The 17,647-nt window shown below is 42.0% G+C and overlaps 1 protein-coding gene across 1 annotated transcript in view; it reads right to left on the bottom strand.

Annotated features, from left to right (window-relative positions):
• LOC128362608 (protocadherin Fat 4) overlaps positions 1-17,647 on the bottom strand; it is a 107,133-nt gene that overhangs the window by 17,216 nt on the left and 72,270 nt on the right. Inside the window, exons 7-9 of the mRNA XM_053323425.1 lie at positions 8,270-8,450; positions 5,915-6,165; positions 1,319-5,668 (exon numbers count right to left, since the gene is read on the bottom strand). Of these exons, the coding sequence (XP_053179400.1) occupies positions 1,319-5,668; positions 5,915-6,165; positions 8,270-8,450 (4,782 nt within the window). The remainder of the gene's footprint in view (positions 1-1,318; positions 5,669-5,914; positions 6,166-8,269; positions 8,451-17,647) is intronic.

Here is a 17,647-nt window from a genome sequence, read left to right as displayed (position 1 = left end):
GTAATTACACCTGTTTTTTGTGCCGTTTCACTTTTTCTAATATGTCTTGAAAGAAGTGATGCTATTTTCGAATAAAGATCATTTGTCCAGGATGACATCATTTGATCCAAACCAACATCTTGAAACTTTCATAGGAAAAAAAGAAATGATCTCACACAATTGGCAGATTATTTGCAGTAAGAATAATCAGATTTTCAAACTCATTGCAAGATCACATTACGTTTGTTAGGGTATTTCTTTTTTTTGCAGTGCGGAAAGACAAACAGTAGTGATGTACATGAATTGCGGAACATCATAAACATGCAACATCATGAACATAAGGAATGTGATACTGATAATAATAACAAAATCAGACATATGATACTGATAATAACAATAATGGACAGGGCAGATGGTACAGTACAAAAAATGATAGCGAAATGTTGTAGATATATTCTGAAATCCTGAGAAAAGTTGCTTAATGGAGATTGATTCTGCTGCCAAAAAACAGGCGGGGAAAACAGGAAGTTGAGAGTTCACTGTGGGGACATGCAAACTACTGTAAGTCAATAGGTGCATTTCTTCAGGAGGGTCATTCATCATGATGAAAACTCAAGATCTGTGGTCATTTTTTATCGTCATAATAAAAAGGGACAGTAATGACTTGACTTGAGGCAAATCGCCTGCTACAGCCTGCTTTGAAAATGTCTTTCAGATGCTGCAGTCAGTGACCGGACAGCATGCAGAATTCAAATGTTCAAGTAATTACACTTAAAATCCACTCCCCTTTTATCAGGGCTAATAATGCAGTGTATTCATTTCCAAACTAAAAGGCCTGATTGGATCTTTTATAAAGCTGCTCATTTGTCATACAATTCAAAACAGAGCCAAATGAGAAATCCTTGATTAAAAAATCCTTCTGTATACAGCTGGATTAGAAATGTATCTGTGTGTGGTCATAGCTGTGTGCACATGAAGGCACACAATGAAATGTGATACTGGTGAACTGTGTGTGAAGTCTGCACTCAAGTCCTGAGTGGGGTCAGCTTCACATCATCCTTTTTATTAAAGCAAACATGGCAGGCTGATATGCATCACAGCTGATACCCCCCAACTATTAATCCAAAACCCAAACTGTTTTTGGCAGCTATGCTTGTATGCTATGGCTACAACACCTCTTGGAAAGATTCAGAAGCAAATATTTTCCTTGGACCAAAGGCTGCATGTGTGAGTACATTACTGTATGCGTGTCAGTGTGTGTCCCCTCATACTTTTTTCCAAGCCTAACATCAGTGACTGTGTGGTCAGACATAAAATGCAACTCCTGTGTGTGTATTACCTGCAAAGCCGGATTTGCAGAGGCAGTTGAAGCCGCCGGGGAAGTTCTGGCACAGTGCTCCATTCTTGCATGGATTGGAAAGGCATTCGTTGACATCCCTCTCACAGGCCATCCCGGTGAAACCTTCAGGACAGGTGCAGGAGAAACCCCCCACCAGATTATGGCAGGTGCCGCCATTGTGGCAGGGTGAAGGCTGGCACTCGTCGATGTCAGTCTCGCACAGAGCTCCTGTGTATCCTGGTCTGCAGCTGCAGGCGTAGGGCTGCAGGGGGTGGTTGGAAACAAGGATCACTGGGACACTTTCTTCTGTTTTCATATCAGGCCCGACACTGAGACGCCTCTTGCAGCTGCCTCCATTCTGGCACGGGTTACGTGTGCAAGGATCATGGTCCACCGCATCTATTTGCACCCCACTCTGTCTATATAAAATGTCTTTGATACTCTGGAAGAATGTGGCTACGCCGCTGGGGTTAACATATTGTCCCTGGCCCCGTTTCACAGCTGCCATCACGAAAGTCTGGTTGTTGAGCTCAAACACTCCATAAAGCAGTACCCCTGTGCCTAGTCCTGCTAGCTGAGAGTTGGCAATGCGTAAGAAGCTGAGGTAGTGGTTGGTAAGGAAGCTTTTGACTCCTTGAGAATGGAGTCGGATAAGGATGCTGTTGTCCACTGTGGCATTTGTGAAGCCCATGAAGAGGACTCGGGCTGTATTGCTGACTGGCCCATGGACACCATCACTGCTACGGACTGTTAATTCAAAAGTTCCATCTGTTGAGCGGGCTTTGGAATTGAGGTTGCATGTTCCAGTTGGGATACTAAACAGACTGGAGGAGGCAGGAATGAGAGAGCAGTGGAACCTATCCTGAATGTCAGGATCTTGGGGTTTGACATCTCCCAAAGAACCACCCGGAAACATGTTTCCAAAGTAGTGGACAAAGATTTCCATTGACCTTGGCTCTGAAGGGTTGTCATTCTGATCGTTTATTTTGACGTGAATTGTTCCTGTCGAGGACATTTGAGGCACACCAGAATCCTTGATCACAACAGAGAGGTAAAAGTCACTAATCTGTTCTCTGTCGATCTCTCGACTGGTGGTTAGAACTCCAGCTGGACTCATGCTGAAGTAGCTGTTACCAGAGCCAGAACTGTGGAGGCTGTATATGAAAGGGCCTTGGTTGGGTGGTAGATCTGGGTCAGAAGCTGTTAGTGTTGTGACTGCAGTGCCAGCCCTCTGGTTCTCCATTACCTCAGCGTATGCAGTTGTCAAAGTTGGACCGTTATCATTGATATCTTCCAGATTTACAATCACAATGGTGCTTCCGGTAGCAGGAGGTGTGCCAGTATCCACAGCCAGTACAGTTAGATTATACACAGGAGTTGTTTCTCTGTCTAGCTCTGCCGACACAGACACTTGGCCAGTTTTTGGATTGATAGTGAAAACATTTTTAACAAAATCTGGTGCAATGGAGTAGGAAAATCTGCTCCAGCTCGGTACAGAGTCTGAGTCCTCAGCACTAACAAAGGTAACCAGACCACCAGGTGAGAGACCTTCACTAACCTGCACATCATACAGTTCTTGGGTAAAAACAGGTGGATCATTAGCATCAAGGATTGTGATGTTCACAAATACCTCATCGATATCTGCCCCGCGGATGCTTCCTGCGTTTTTGGCCAACACTTTAAGTGAAATCTTTTCATCTTTCTCACGGTCTAGAGTACCTGTGACATAAATCTGGCCTGTTTTCTTGTTGATGCCAAAGCCCTTCTTTCTGCTCTTCCCGAAAATGAGGTAGTAAACCACTCCATCATCTCCTTGGTCTCGATCACTGGCGAACACTTCCCCGACCACTGTGCCTTTTGGAGCAGCTTCAGAGATTTCAAAGTAGTACTGTTTGGAGACAAAGCGGGGTACGTATTCATTGGCTCCCTTTAGCTGAATGTTGACATTGGCGAAACTGCAGCGCTCCTCGTCTGGGACATTGAAGGCTTTTACTGTTAAATGGTAGACCTGCTTAGCCTCGTAATCCAAGAAGCCCTGGGTGGTGATGGTGCCCGTGTTTGGGTCAATAACAAAGAGGTCACTGTCTGATGATTGTATTACGTAAGCCATTACAGCGTTAGCACCTGAATCGTGGTCTGTTGCATTCATTTTAACCACAGTGGTACCACTAGGAACGTTCTCCTGTACAATGGGGAAGTACTCATCAGGATCAAACACGGGAGGGTTATCATTCACGTCAGTCACACGAACTGTGACAGTGATATAGCTGGTTTTTGAAATCCAACCTCCATCAGTGGCTGAAACTCTAAGCTCATGTTGCTGCTTTTCTTCAAAGTCCAGAGGTTGAGCAAGGGATAACACTCCAGTTTTACTATTAAGCACAAACAGACTCTTGTCATTGCCTAAAGTAATATTGTATGTGATAAGGCCATTCATTTCTTTATCTTTGTCTCTGGCAGATACAGTCCTTATTGCTGTTCCCACAGCAAGGCTTTCAGGTACAGTAGCTGAGATTTGGCTTTGTGAGAATTCGGGTGTGTGGTGGTTTTCCTCTGTGACTGCGATTCGCACTGACGTTCGTGCGGACAGAGGAGGATTTCCTCTGTCACTAGCTGTGATGTCAATGCGGAAAACTTTATTCATATCAGATGTTAGGGATGAGGCAACAGTTATCCACCCACTCATTTTATCTAATCTGAATTTACTAGAGCTGTTTCCACCTGTTATTAAGTACTCAACCTCAGAGTTAAGGCCAAAGTCTTTTTTGTCATGAGCTACAACCCTAATCAGTTTGGTCCCAACCTTGACACTTTTAGTGACAGGTGTAAAGTAGCTAGGCGAATCAAACTCTGGAGGATTATCATTACTGTCTACAATGTTTACAATGACGGTTGTCTCACTCATTAAAGGCTTGACTCCACGGTCTGAAGCTGTGACAATGAAGCTGTGGCGATTGATATTTATACTACTCGCACCTGACGAATTCAGATATTTTAATTGCTGCTTCACAAATATCTCTCCAGAACTAGAGTTAATTCTGAAATACTCTGACTGGGACCGAATGAAATAGAATATTTTGCCATTGAAACCCTCGTCAGGATCGGTGGCAGATACCTGTGTGACCAGAGAGCCCACCTCTGTGAGTTCAGGGTAGTCTAGATAGTAAGATGGACGACTAAATCTGGGGGCATTATCATTGATATCTGTTATGAATATGGTGACATCTGTGCTCACTGTCCAGCCAGAGTCATGGGCAGACACTTTGACAATGTAATGATCAGTGTCTTCTCTGTTGAGTGGCCTACTTATTGTTATGTCTCCTGTGTTTGCATTAATACTGAATGGAAGGCTGGTATCTGTGATTGAATATCGGCTAATGGCATTTGCACCAGCATCCTCATCTGTGGTGGTGACTCTGGTGACAGTGTAACCCACTGGGGCATTCTCAGCCACAGTAGCACTAAAGATCTTGGAAAACCTAGGAGCATTGTCATTTACATCTAGTACATTGATGAGGACTTTGACTGCAGTGCTTTTCTGTGGCAACCCCCTGTCAGTCGCTTTGACTTTCAAAGTGTACTGAGCCACTTTCTCCCGGTCAAGTGGTCTGGTGGTTCGTATCTCACCATTGCCTCGATTTATGCTGAAACTGTTCTCCTTATTGCCATCAATGATGGCATATTCCAGCTGTCCATTAGGTCCATTGTCCAGATCCACTGCAGAGACCATAAGCACCCGCTGTGGTGACAGATTCTCCAGTATCTCAGCATGGAAGGGATCCTTATCAAATACTGGGTGGTTGTCATTCACATCCAGCACATTGATGTCCACTTTCTCATAAGAGGAATAAGGTGGAAAGCCTTGATCTCTGGCCTCAATCCAGAGAACATATTTCTGAATGTGTTCATAATCCAGCGGATGCCTGATAGACAACTCGCCTGACAGCTGGTCAATATGAAAGGAGTTATCCAGGTTGCCACTGGCGATGTAGTATGACAGCGGTCCACCTCTCATAGAAGACCCAGTCACTGTTGTGACAACGTGGTTGGTTGGCTGGCTCTCAGGGAACGTGAATACACGCTCCTTCAGCTTGATGACAGGGAAGTTTCCTCCAGTCACAAATCGGACAGTCACGGTGGTTGTATCTGTTTTGGGGTTAGCACCACCATCTTTTACTCGAACTGTGAGAGTAACCTCTGAGTTTCCTGTCAGTTTCTCATTGGCAGTGATGGCACCTCTGACAGGGTCAATCTTGAATTTCTCAGAGTTGCGTCCCATCAGTGAGTAGTGCAGCTGAGCGTTGGAACCTGAGTCCTCATCACTGACAGTAACAGCAAACACCAATGACCCTGAAAACACAAATGTTAATAATTTATATATATATAAATATATATTTTTTTCTTTTCTGTGTGATTGTTTTCATATTAAAGACAGTGACAATGTGCCATCAGAAAAAATGTATAGTAAAAGTAAAACAAAAATATTGGGAAAAATGACTATAACAATAAATCTCTTAAAGTCTTACTTCAATATGTGATGTGCTCACTACATTAACATTATAAATAGCTACGTTTTTCAGCATGCCATGTACTAACCTGCTGCGGTGGAGGCGGGGATGTGGGTGACATAGGGGTGGTGGTGGAAGCGGGGAGGGTTATCATTGATGTCAGCCACCGTCACGGACACAGTGGCGGAGCTGGACAAGCCCTGGGGCTGACCTCCATCTGTTGCCACAACCAGCAGCTGGTAATTGGCCCTGTCTTCTCTGTCCAGCAGGGAGCTGGTGATAATCTGTCCTGTAGCTGGGTTGATAGAGAACTGACCATGTCCTCCAGTTAAGCTGTAACTGTAGGAAATATAAAGGAGGACATGTTTCAGAAAAAAATCATAAACAAGAGATTATGGTTAATTTCCAGCTGAATATGTATTGGCCCATACATGATCTCAGTAATACATTATTTCAAAATAGGGGATATAAGTGTGTGAAAATCTTTTGCAGAAAAGGAAAATCCACACATGGTGACTAATAAGGTACCTAAGGAGATTTGTCCTGCATCTGTATATATTTCTATGATTTTTGTGTTTCAAATAAGTTAATAAAAATGTGAAATTACACATAATCAGTCTTTTAGTCCATTTAATTGTCATACACTCATTAAAGATGTAAATTATCAATATCAGTTGCTAAATATGCATTCACCATTATCAATATATCATTCCCTTACAACAGTTCCACATATTATTTGCTGCATACCCAATTACTGCCAAGTCTTGTTTAGTGCTGTCACAATGTGGTCTATAGAGGGCACTGTTTCAAACTTCACAAAATCAGATTTAATAGAAAAAACATGCATAAATATACTCAGTAATGGTCACCATATTGTACTGGCGTGACATCAGATCAGTAGTCAACTTCAGAAACATATTCTTTCAAATGCAGCCACTGTTTTCAGTTTAAGAGCATACAAAAAGTCACTGTGCTTCAGGTTGCCTCTTTTTGCTGAAGTTTGAGAACTTTAGAATTCTTTATCCAGTTTATCATATTAAATTTAACTTACTTTATTGTGGAGCATGGTAGTTATAAAGAAACAAACATTATAAATAGTCATTAAAACATGATACAGTATAAATAAACATAGACATACAGAACATACACATACTGTACATCACCTAAATAAAACTCATCTGTCGGACTGAAGAGGCCACATTTTTTTCATTTTCAAACAAATATCATGTTTCACCCCCTATCTCACAAGTCTCCAACAGGACCCAGACACAAATGTAAACTGACACATACATGTACACATCACTGCATATTTTGAAAGCTTCTTGAAAAAGCAACCCCCCCCCCCCAGGGATGGGACGACAAATCACAGAACAAAGTGCGAATGCTGAGTGGTAGCAAAGCTTGTTTAGACATCAGCAGCAACAAACTATCCACAGGAACTTGTGGTTTGAACACAGTTCAGAGACAAGTCCAGGTTTTGGACTTCAAGTTAACGGGCTGTGAGAATCAAAAGTAATAACTAACAGTAACCGGTTCTGGTCTCCTTTAAGGGCCTCGAACCCCTTAGAACCCCTGATGGGCACAACTCATACTGTCATAGACAATTATTATCCTCATTACTATGTTTTGGGAAACTGGAGCACGCTGTGGTACCCCCCAATGTGTACCCGGTGGGGTTACTGAGGAGTGAGGAGGGGTCGGACTTGAGTGAGCGTCCGGCTTGAGAGAAGCCGGCCAGAAGCTCTTACAAGCTCCCCCATGGAGGGGCCTGTGAGTGTGAAAAAGCTGTCATCCAGCTTGAAAATCGTAGCCCAAACAATGACTTTGGGTGTTGACTAAAACTCTACACTCTCCTATACTGCTGTCATCAATTGCAGCATCGGCCTGGAATTTCACAAAGCTAGTGATGAGGTAAAACGTTTCACTGAAGGCGAGAGGCAAGCAAAAACCCAGTCATGTATGGCCTTTGAAAGGGTATTTCACACCAGGGAATCAAATCAAACTAAAACTGACCTGATTACTCACAGTAGTTACTGGAACTGTAGAGTGTGACATAGATCTCCTCTGAATTGTAAAAGAATGGCCTCATTAGTCTTGTGCACACAAAATATTTTATTCCTGTGTAAATCTGTCTTCAAAGAAATCAGATTTGAACACACCCAGTGCAAATTATTTAATATTCCCCATAGAGGTCTATGAATGAAAGCTAATTAAATTGTGTATATAATATCTTATTGGTTTATAACTTTCTCTTCTTCTAGATTTTCTACTACTTTCTTTGTCCTGTCATTGAAAACTGAGGCACTGGTAGAGATTTCAGATTAGATTGCAATTTCAGCAAAAACTTTAGGCTTTGTTTTATTAATTAAGGAATCACCATAAAATGTACACACACTTCATCCCCATAAAAAAGGAAAACAAATAAAAATGAGGCAAAAGCTACCTTATAACACCGTTGGCGCCTACATCTGCATCAGAGCTGTTGACCAACAGAACATCGGACCCAGTCGGGGCATCCTCCGTGATAGTAGTGTGGAAGGTTGAGGAGGTGAAAACTGGGACGTTATCATTCACGTCATCCACCAGAACTGTTACTGTTCCTGTTCCACTCAGAGACGGAGAACCTGGAGACAGACGATGAGAGAAATAATGATTAGTAACAATAGCAGTTCACTTTTCTTACAGCTCACTCATTCAAAAAGAACTGAGGGAGAAATCGCCTCAACGGCCAAGACAGAAGTTACTCATCACACTTTCCATTCACATGACTGACCTGAACATGGAGAATTTTCTCACTGACAGAATTAGAAGCTACTTCTTGTGCTACAGCAAGATGGTAGAGGGGACACAGTAACATGTGAGCACTATTAAGACTCCCATTGACTTAACACACGTGGCGACTTATTGTACATGACTTGTCATTCGCAGGGAGATGCACACTGAACCAATTTATTCTCTTGTGAGTGCTCAGCCACAGTGTTTCTGCTGAACTTAATTCAAGCAAATGTCTCTGGCCACCGGTTTGGGTTTCCGTCTGCCGTACTGCCACATCAACACACATCAGCACAGAACACATCAAAAGGACTCGATGTCTCTGAAACCAAATCTTTCAGGCGTCCTTCCTGGGGTCTTGGACACTCATAGATTTAATCTCCACAGCGAGGTATCTATTTTAAGGTGCACGGCACAGAGTGAGTTAGTCTGTGGAATTTGAGGAGAAATGCTATTTTCAGCAAAAATCTAACCGTTTTTCTCCCAGAGCGGGTGACGAAACGGGCTCACAGGGCCCCGGGGGATGGATTTAAATCAATAGCAGATGAAAATGAGCTGCAATGCAGAAAAACCTGAAGAAGAGAAAGATTCAGACATCTGCCTTGCTAGAGTTGCCCTTTATAATCCTTCCATAAATGGCACAATGAACTGCCTGATCTATATTCCAAACATAAACAGAAGTTCAGCCTCGTTACTGAGAGCCACAATATGGGATTTGGGGACATCTTTGAAGGCTCGGAGGTTTTTTTAGTTCTTAATGATTTGCATATGTTTACAATCTTTATAAGGGCAAGGAGCACCTGAGGATTGAGAAAAGCTGAGATCTGCAAGAGGTAAAGTATGAGACTTTTTCCACCTCTAACAGTTGTTCCCTCCTGCAGCTCTCCACAGGAATCTATGTGAATGTGTCAACTATAATACACCCAAATAAAAACATACACAATCCTGAGCTCTAGTCTTCTGTGCCTGTGTACTCAGCTGTTGAAAACATCAGATGGTTGAACTTGCGTACCGTGGGGGCCTGGATTAATAAGAGATAATAAAAAACATTTGGATGGTGGCCACCAAAATTCTCTCTTTATGCGGTGCCGTGAAAAATCAAAACATAAGGAATTGAGAGAAGAGGGTGTTGTGGGGTGGAGGGTCAGGAAAGAAAGCTAGAGGGACATGACAGCTCTATTGCTCAGCCAGCCCGGATTATCTTATAAATACGATAAAATCAGGGCAGCATGCTCATTATATTTCGTGCCAATTCTTAATGATCTTTTCCCCAGTAAAGCCTCCTGAGAAGAGATGATAAAAGTAAACTGAATCTGAGATCACTGAGATTGACATGTCCAGCCTGCTTTAGTGAAAATGGATTTTAACACACAGGGCAAATAGATTTAAGTATGAAGAAATTTAATGTCATACTGAATAAAACCAAAAGATAGTAGTGGAGAAAAAGTGAGCACTGTGAAGCTGAAATTATTGTACATGTATCAGGATGAGCTATAATCGTATATTGTTTCAATTCTACTGCCTATAAGATATCTTATACTGATAAATTGCCTCAAGTAATGTCACCTGAGTCAGTCAATTTTATTAAACAGAACCATTTGAGAAGACGTCCTTAGAAAATGTTTAAAAAAGGCGGACATGTTCACAAATACTTGATTGGTGATATATCATTGGTGTATATCATTGCCTATCACCATCACCATCCTCATAGCACACAGTGGTCGGAACCAACTGGTGTTTCGGACACAAGTGCATAACTTGAAACCTGACAAGATGGACCCTTGTATGATCTTGTGATCTTGGGAACCCATCTTCCTCACAAGCTAAGACCTCTGTAGCCCGCTCCTCATCTCTCTCGAGGCTACATTAGCTGCTCCTAGCAAAACAATCCAGAATCTCTGACCAAATTTTTTAAAGGAGTGATCCTGCAATTTAGTACTGCACTTCCAAAAAGGGACTAAATAATAATTAATCGTTGAGCAAGAAATGAAATCCCCTTACAAGCTCTACATCTATTGTTAGGTTGCTGATGTTAAAGTCTGACCGCCCTGTGGGCAGAGTGGAACATTTCGTTATGAACATAAGAAATTTGAACATTATTGTGGGGTCTGAATACCACAGCAGCTTCTTTCAGGAGAGCAGGGGATTCCTTGCAAAATGAGATTTGATATAGTTTACTGTAACATCATTTCACTGCCTGGCTTTATTATAATAAACAGACATTCGACCTTAAGCTTGTCATCTATCCGGGTTTTCTGGTCAGAACAGAAGTGGCTAACATGAGCATTCAGAATAAACAAAGCTGAATTCCAGAAGCAAAATAAATGATACAAACAGAGGTAACAGTAAACAATTTTTTATCCAAGAAGAGGCCCAGAAACCATCCAACACTAATCTTTACTGACTCATTACCAAAGTGAGTCATGTCAGTCCTCTACAGTTCTAGCTAGGACCTTGATGACTTTTAAAGATCCTGTGTTTATAACCAAATATAGGCAGTGTTGAATTTTGAGGTGATTATGTATTTCCACCTTTACAAATATTTGTGAATACTGCTTATAAACAAGGTATTCCAAAATCATTGGCGATTTACACAGGGACATCCAATGATACATTTGGTGTTACATGCAAAGAATTAACGGCAGCAGAAACACAACCCAAGCAGAACATGTAAATTGTGGTGTTCGATTTAGGTAGCATCCAGTCCATACTGTATCATCATGGGACTATTATGCAATCAAATAACCATAACATGTGGCTAAGTGTCCAAACAAATGTAGTCAGCAGGATTACTTAATTAACATCAAACTTGATTACGGCTGTCTAATCCGCCTGTGCTCGAGCCTGCCTTGTCACACATTCAATGTGATCGTATTGACATGAGTCATCATTCAGGAGGTTGTCATGGCAACAGATTAGTGTGGCTCCTGCTTTTACGGGGCTGATCCTCTTAATTAAGGGACAATCCAAGTCAGCAAGGTGTCTCTATCACTTTAAGTTAACCGGTGCAGAGCCACTGCTGCCAGGCAAAGAGTGTTTGATAGTCAGCTACTCGCTAAGACTGTTGTTGATCAAAGATGTTCTGTGCAGGCTGGAACTGCTGGGCTGATAAGTGGATCTGAGAGGCTCAGTGGCTTTGTCTGCAAAAGCCATTAGCCTCTACCAAGAGACTGAGTGAATGAAAAATATTTGTTTTTGAGTATCAAGCCAACTGCTATATTTTTCTGAACTCAAACTGCCTTCTGTTACAAAGTGAGTGCAGTTGTTGCATTTCAATAGCATTGTTTTCCCCACTAAGAGCGGAAGCAGCCCAAGCTACAAGAGTAGCGCTGTGTGTGTGTGTATGTGTGTATGTGTGTGTGTGCGTGCGTGTTTAATACACTGCCCTCCTTCCAGGCGTTTCACTTTTGCACAGGACGTGATGTCACAACCTGTTTACTGCCTTGGGAGAACAGACAGCCTCCTCCAAACTGGCTTGTGCAACCTTTGACCTGCAATGCCTCTGTCACCAATGCATCAGGGACTCTGAGGTGCTGGACACTGTTACCCCAGCTAATCCTTACTGAGCATAACGCAGAGGCTCCCTGCCCCCTATAGCGAAGACCTAAACTGGGCTCAAATACTCCCAAAGCCTCTTGACGCTCCACTCTGCGACCCTGAACCTATACTGACCCCGCCATTGTCGACAGGAGTGTGATCAATCGGAGCATTTTTCACATCTTCCTCGGTGTATCACTTCGCACAGCATCATGCGCCTCCGTGCAGCCTTAGGACGTGCCTTCTCAGCCTCCTGGAGCTCACTGATATCACATAACCCTTGGCAGCTGTTTCCCCCCAAACCTGCTGTCCAATGTGTAAATAGTTCAGATCTATCTTGTTACATCACGTGTGCTGACAGATATAGTCATCAAAGAACACTATATCTTGGCAGGTATGCAAATGTATGTAAATGACAGTTGTTTCAAATAGTTATGGTTAGGGTGAGACATTTTTAAGATTCATATGACGGCGGCTGCTAAATAAGGAGGTCAACATCGCAGCTGAGCATGTCATCTGTTTCCGATTCTTAAATTTCCTCTGGATACCATACCTGTAATACTAAGAAAAACAATCCCTGCACACTTTTTTATGTACAAAATAACCTCCATCGACTTCTTCTATTTTTGGAAGGAGTGACTCAACAGGAGAGGAATGCTCTCCAAGAGTGCTGAGAAATGCCAGCATCTCCTCAAAACAGTCTTTGCTGGAATCTGGCAAAGCCCAAGAAGAGTGTCAGGGTCAATGATTTAGAGGACTACAAGCAAGGCGGGTGTCACCTCATGCACCGTGGCTCTAGCCGAGAAAGGGGGGGTGGTGGTGGGAATATAACGAGGAAATATGCCTAAATCTGGCAGCGCACAATCTGGCTCACTGCTATACGACAAATGACATAATTTTGCCATGGAAAGAGAGCTGGTGGAAATTTGCTGCAGGAAGTCAGCTGCCTACCGGTGGCTTCCATGCGCTGTGGTTAGAAAATAATTTTTTCCACTGGGCTTTATTCTTCTCTTCCTGCAGTAGTTCTGTAAATTTTACAGGCTTTATAAGGTTTCTACAACCTCAGCCTGTTCTTATGCCCGTAAATTATAGATGTTCATCAGGAAAAATGTGAGAAACTGTTAACATTTCTGTTCCTGCAAAGACTTGTAATTTGTTGATCACTTGTTGCCCGAAACAGATCAAGGTAATCAAGGCACTCCCTCACCTCTGTCTGAGGTCTGTGGTGTGAGCGTAATCTTATTTCAGGGGTTAATCTTTGGTCACTTAGGAAAGGAAACCGCCATCATACTAGTCTCGACCTGACACTACTCTGCTGGTGATTACACCTTCACATCACTGGTATTTGACTCATGCTGAGAAGTTATCAACACCATTGCTCAAATTTCAAGATAAACTGTGTATTTGCACACAAGGAATTTTGCTGTGGCCAGAAAATTGTTTTGGAAGCAAATGCCTCTCATTGGTTACAGTCTGCTCACTGCTTAAAGCAGAGTAAGTGTGTATATGTGTGTTTGATCTAAATTCATTGGTTATTATTGCACACACTAGGAAATGGGGTTTGAGTCCAGGGAAGCATGCTCCCTCAATCGGTAAAGAAAATAAAAGACTTTGTGGTACTATGTTTCCATGAGGTGGTTTTGCCCAAGAGAGCTGTGCTGGAGTCACTGAGCTCTGAAGTGGTATGGATACCATAATGGCTAAGTCCGAGCTAAACCCCGGTGATAACCTGTCTCCAAGACTGAGGCTTTTTATAAACGTTTCACCACGAGAAGACATCAGACTGATGGTATTCAGATAACTGCTTTTTATCCTATGAGCAGCCATTACACTGTGGGATAAAGTAGAAAGACACTGGCGTCAGTGCATCTCATCTCACACAAAGCAGCAACTCAATCCGTTGGGGAGCTCAAAGCACTTGAGCCACATGAGGATTCCTCCCTGCCTTAATTTAATCTAGAAACACCATTACCATTTAATTAAACACAGCACATTCCCTTCAGATCTGGGAATGACACAGTTGGGGCTGTGACAACCAAAACAGAGCGCCCTGTTTGATATTTCACAATAATCCCAAAGAACTTAAAGTGGTTGTTAAACTAGTGGTGGGAATGATATTCAATTCTGTCTGCTAATATTTCATTGCTGCATCTAAGCTCAGATCTAAGCGGTTCATTTCAGTGTGGATCACGTAAGGAGAAAATGGGAGAACCCAGAATAACCCCAAAGAATCAGCGTCTAAAATAACAAGCTTTCAGGACCCTGGGACTAAACTAGACCAGCTGACCATCTGTTGCCTCCTCTTCCATCTTAAAGATCCACAGACAGTTTTCTCTGTAAGCCTCTCAGCCCGAGAAGCATTGTCTAGCATAAACATATGGCAGGGTCTAAGCACCTTATTAGTGTACATTACCACCGGACAAATGACATTAACCTCAAAGGAGGTGCCGGGACCATACTTTCTGAACCGGAGGGGGTACAAATACATGTGTTAATAACGATTAAGCTATGTGTTTTCTGACCACTGCAGCTGCTATGAGGGTAGACACCGCTGTGAGAGCCACGCAGGGGGTTGATTTGAACGAAACAGCAGCACCCATCTCCTGGGAAAGGCTGCAAGTTGCCCTGAGTTGATCACTCTAAGCTGTGTTAAGAAGCAGGTTTGAGTGTTTCTGGTAGCACAAGAGCTAATCCTTCCCTTCAATATATGACATTGACATTGTTTTTTCTTTATTAGCAAAAACCAGAATAGATCTGAGCAGCAAACAGGAAGGATAAGTCTGGGATGTTCAAACAACTGGGTTCATTAAAGTGGAAAGTCCAGGACAGGTTGACTTAGGGAAGACGGATGAATGTGTAAATTTATGAGACAGCCCATCTGTAGCCTGAAGCTTAAGGCTAAACGGTTAATTAAGGTTTATGGACTGCGGCTAGATTGTGCTCTTAAGGGACAGCGTAAATAAAACACATCTTTACTCAGGGGGGAGAGAATTGGCCGCCATCGAGGCAAAATTGACATTTTTCTGCCTCTGAGAACCTGTTGCTTTGCGACAAAGCTTCTTTTAATGTGACCCTGTCCAACACCCATGAATGGCCTCGATGGAGCTGAGTGCAGGGTGCGAGCTGTCCCACTGCACAGTTTGCCAAACATAACAGAGTAAACAGAGGTTTTCTCACAGTTAACAAGCAAAAGAGTGAAAGGGATATCTCAGAAGAACACTCAAAGCTGCTAAGAGAGAGAGAATATTTCTAATAATGATCTCAGAGGCATTCGTCAAATTAAAGCAAAAATGTTATACAGCTTGCCAGTTATTTATGGAGTGCTGTGCCTGAATGCTTTTGCAAAAAATGTCTTTCCCATATGTTACAGATAGAGTTTGGTGGTTTGCACAAACAGGCGATGAATGCATATCTTCGGACAGAAAGCGTTGTTTTTTTCTCATATTTTAGGGCCCGTGGTGAAATTTAATGAAGTGATTTGCCTTTTGTGTTTTTATTACAATGGCGCTTTTATTTGCTGTGTTGTTGAAAATTTGGAAATCCCTATTTAGCAGTGCATCTGTGGACCATTCACTGACTGTTTTCCATTTCATGTTGACACTGCAATACCAACAGATCATAACCAATGTGAGAGGTGGAAAACATACACTGGGAGTGTAACTTTCTCATTATACAACTCAATAATGTTCATACATTGCCCATATAAACTGAAATATGAGTTGAGGAAAGTATTTAAGAGTCAAAGTACTCATACAGGATCAGACACAAATTATATATTATACTACGAGTTATTTAAATTGAATACATGTTATGAACAGCTACAACTAGTTACAATATAAAATAACATTGTGAGAACATGATGTGCTAACCAGGAGAAACAGAGAGAATAAACATCATTAAAAAGTGTATCTTGCCAGGCTCAAGGACTAATCATCCAACCCACACCACCTTTTTAAAACCTGTTATTACTTACCAAAGCTATTTACATAAACATCCAGATCCAGCAATTGTTAAAGGGTGTACCAGGGAGTGGAAAAGAGAAAACAGGCGATAGGAAAAAACTCTGCAAGACCACATTGTTACTGCAAAGTTTTTTAAGAGCTGATCCAGAATGTTACTGCTCTGTTAAAGTTCATTTGAGGAACCTGATATTTTATTTGGCTAAGTCTTGTGTTGCCACTAGACTGCAGACTGGCTGAAACCTTCAGAAATGGACCCCGTTAAAGATTTATTGTGGCGAGCATTGGACAGTGATCTAGCAATGTCCTGGCCACGTTTTAACACTGCGTTATCAGTGTTCGTACAGGACTTCGTTAGTTCTATTTGTCAGACAGAGATAGAGACAGATATATGTTGAGGTAAAGTTCTCCTTATTGTTCTCATTCATAGCTCAATGACAGACTGGAGATTGACATATCCCTATTTAACTTATCAAGTCAATGGAAAAAACTCAGGAAGACTGGGGGGGTTTACACACTAGATTCATGGGAGCCATTAAAGAGAATAAAAGATCCTGCTTTTAAATAGGGATGGTCATTAAAATTCTTTATCTGCTAAGCGGTCGTTTACCCCCCCCCCCCTCCTCCCTCCAAAAAAAAAAAAAAAAACCCTCCAAAATTCCCCTCACCCACCAGCCAAAAGGCCATATACAAACAGTGTGGCACTATGGAGTGATGTGCTGGAGGGATGTGAAAGACATGGGATTTCTATGCAACCGTATCCGCCATAATAGGAATGGGCCAAGGGATTTACTGTGCCTTCTCTTTAATAAATGTGACCAAACGTGGTGCATGTCAATGCGCCCTGAGGACGCTCTCACCACCACACGCAGACTCACGCAAACTCTCTCAAGCGAGCACAAAACACACACAAATACAAATGCATAAACACACAGCAAAAAACAAACAATACGTGCCTGTGCATAAATGAGCAAACATGCGTGAGTAAATGCAGACACATAAAGTGCACATTTACACACACTTCCTAATCTTTGACACCAACTAAACTAAACAATTTGATCTCAGTTTGATTTATTTAAGGATTCTGCAAAATAATCCAATGTTTGACAGTGAGAACTCATACTGTAGTTCCAAAACCATCTTAAACGTTGGCATAAAATCCCTAAAACCAAAATTATACCAGTTCATGATCCAGAGATTAATACCCATGTCAAAATGTGAAAATACAACAATATCAATCAAACATTGATGACTTAATAACGCCAAAGAAAACAGTCTGCTCAGAAAAAGGTGAAATATGTGTCTTAATGTCATTAAGTTTAGGAATGCTGAAAGGAAGAGTATTGTTTGAAAAATGGAAACACACTTCTTAATCCGCATAAAAGGTTCATTGTGCAAGAACCCAAAGCTGAGCAGCTGTATTATACAAAATATGTTTTCTACAATCACAGATGCCCACTTAAAGTCATTCCAGCAACACTGCGTGGTTAAGTGTTTTACTGTGCAACTCTGTTGGAGATCTCATTGATTTACATTCTTCCATGGGGGCATAA

Source organism: Scomber japonicus, chromosome 8 (genome assembly GCF_027409825.1).
Source record: "Scomber japonicus isolate fScoJap1 chromosome 8, fScoJap1.pri, whole genome shotgun sequence".
NCBI lineage: Eukaryota > Metazoa > Chordata > Actinopteri > Scombriformes > Scombridae > Scomber > Scomber japonicus.
This window is presented reverse-complemented; position numbering and strand designations above follow the sequence as displayed.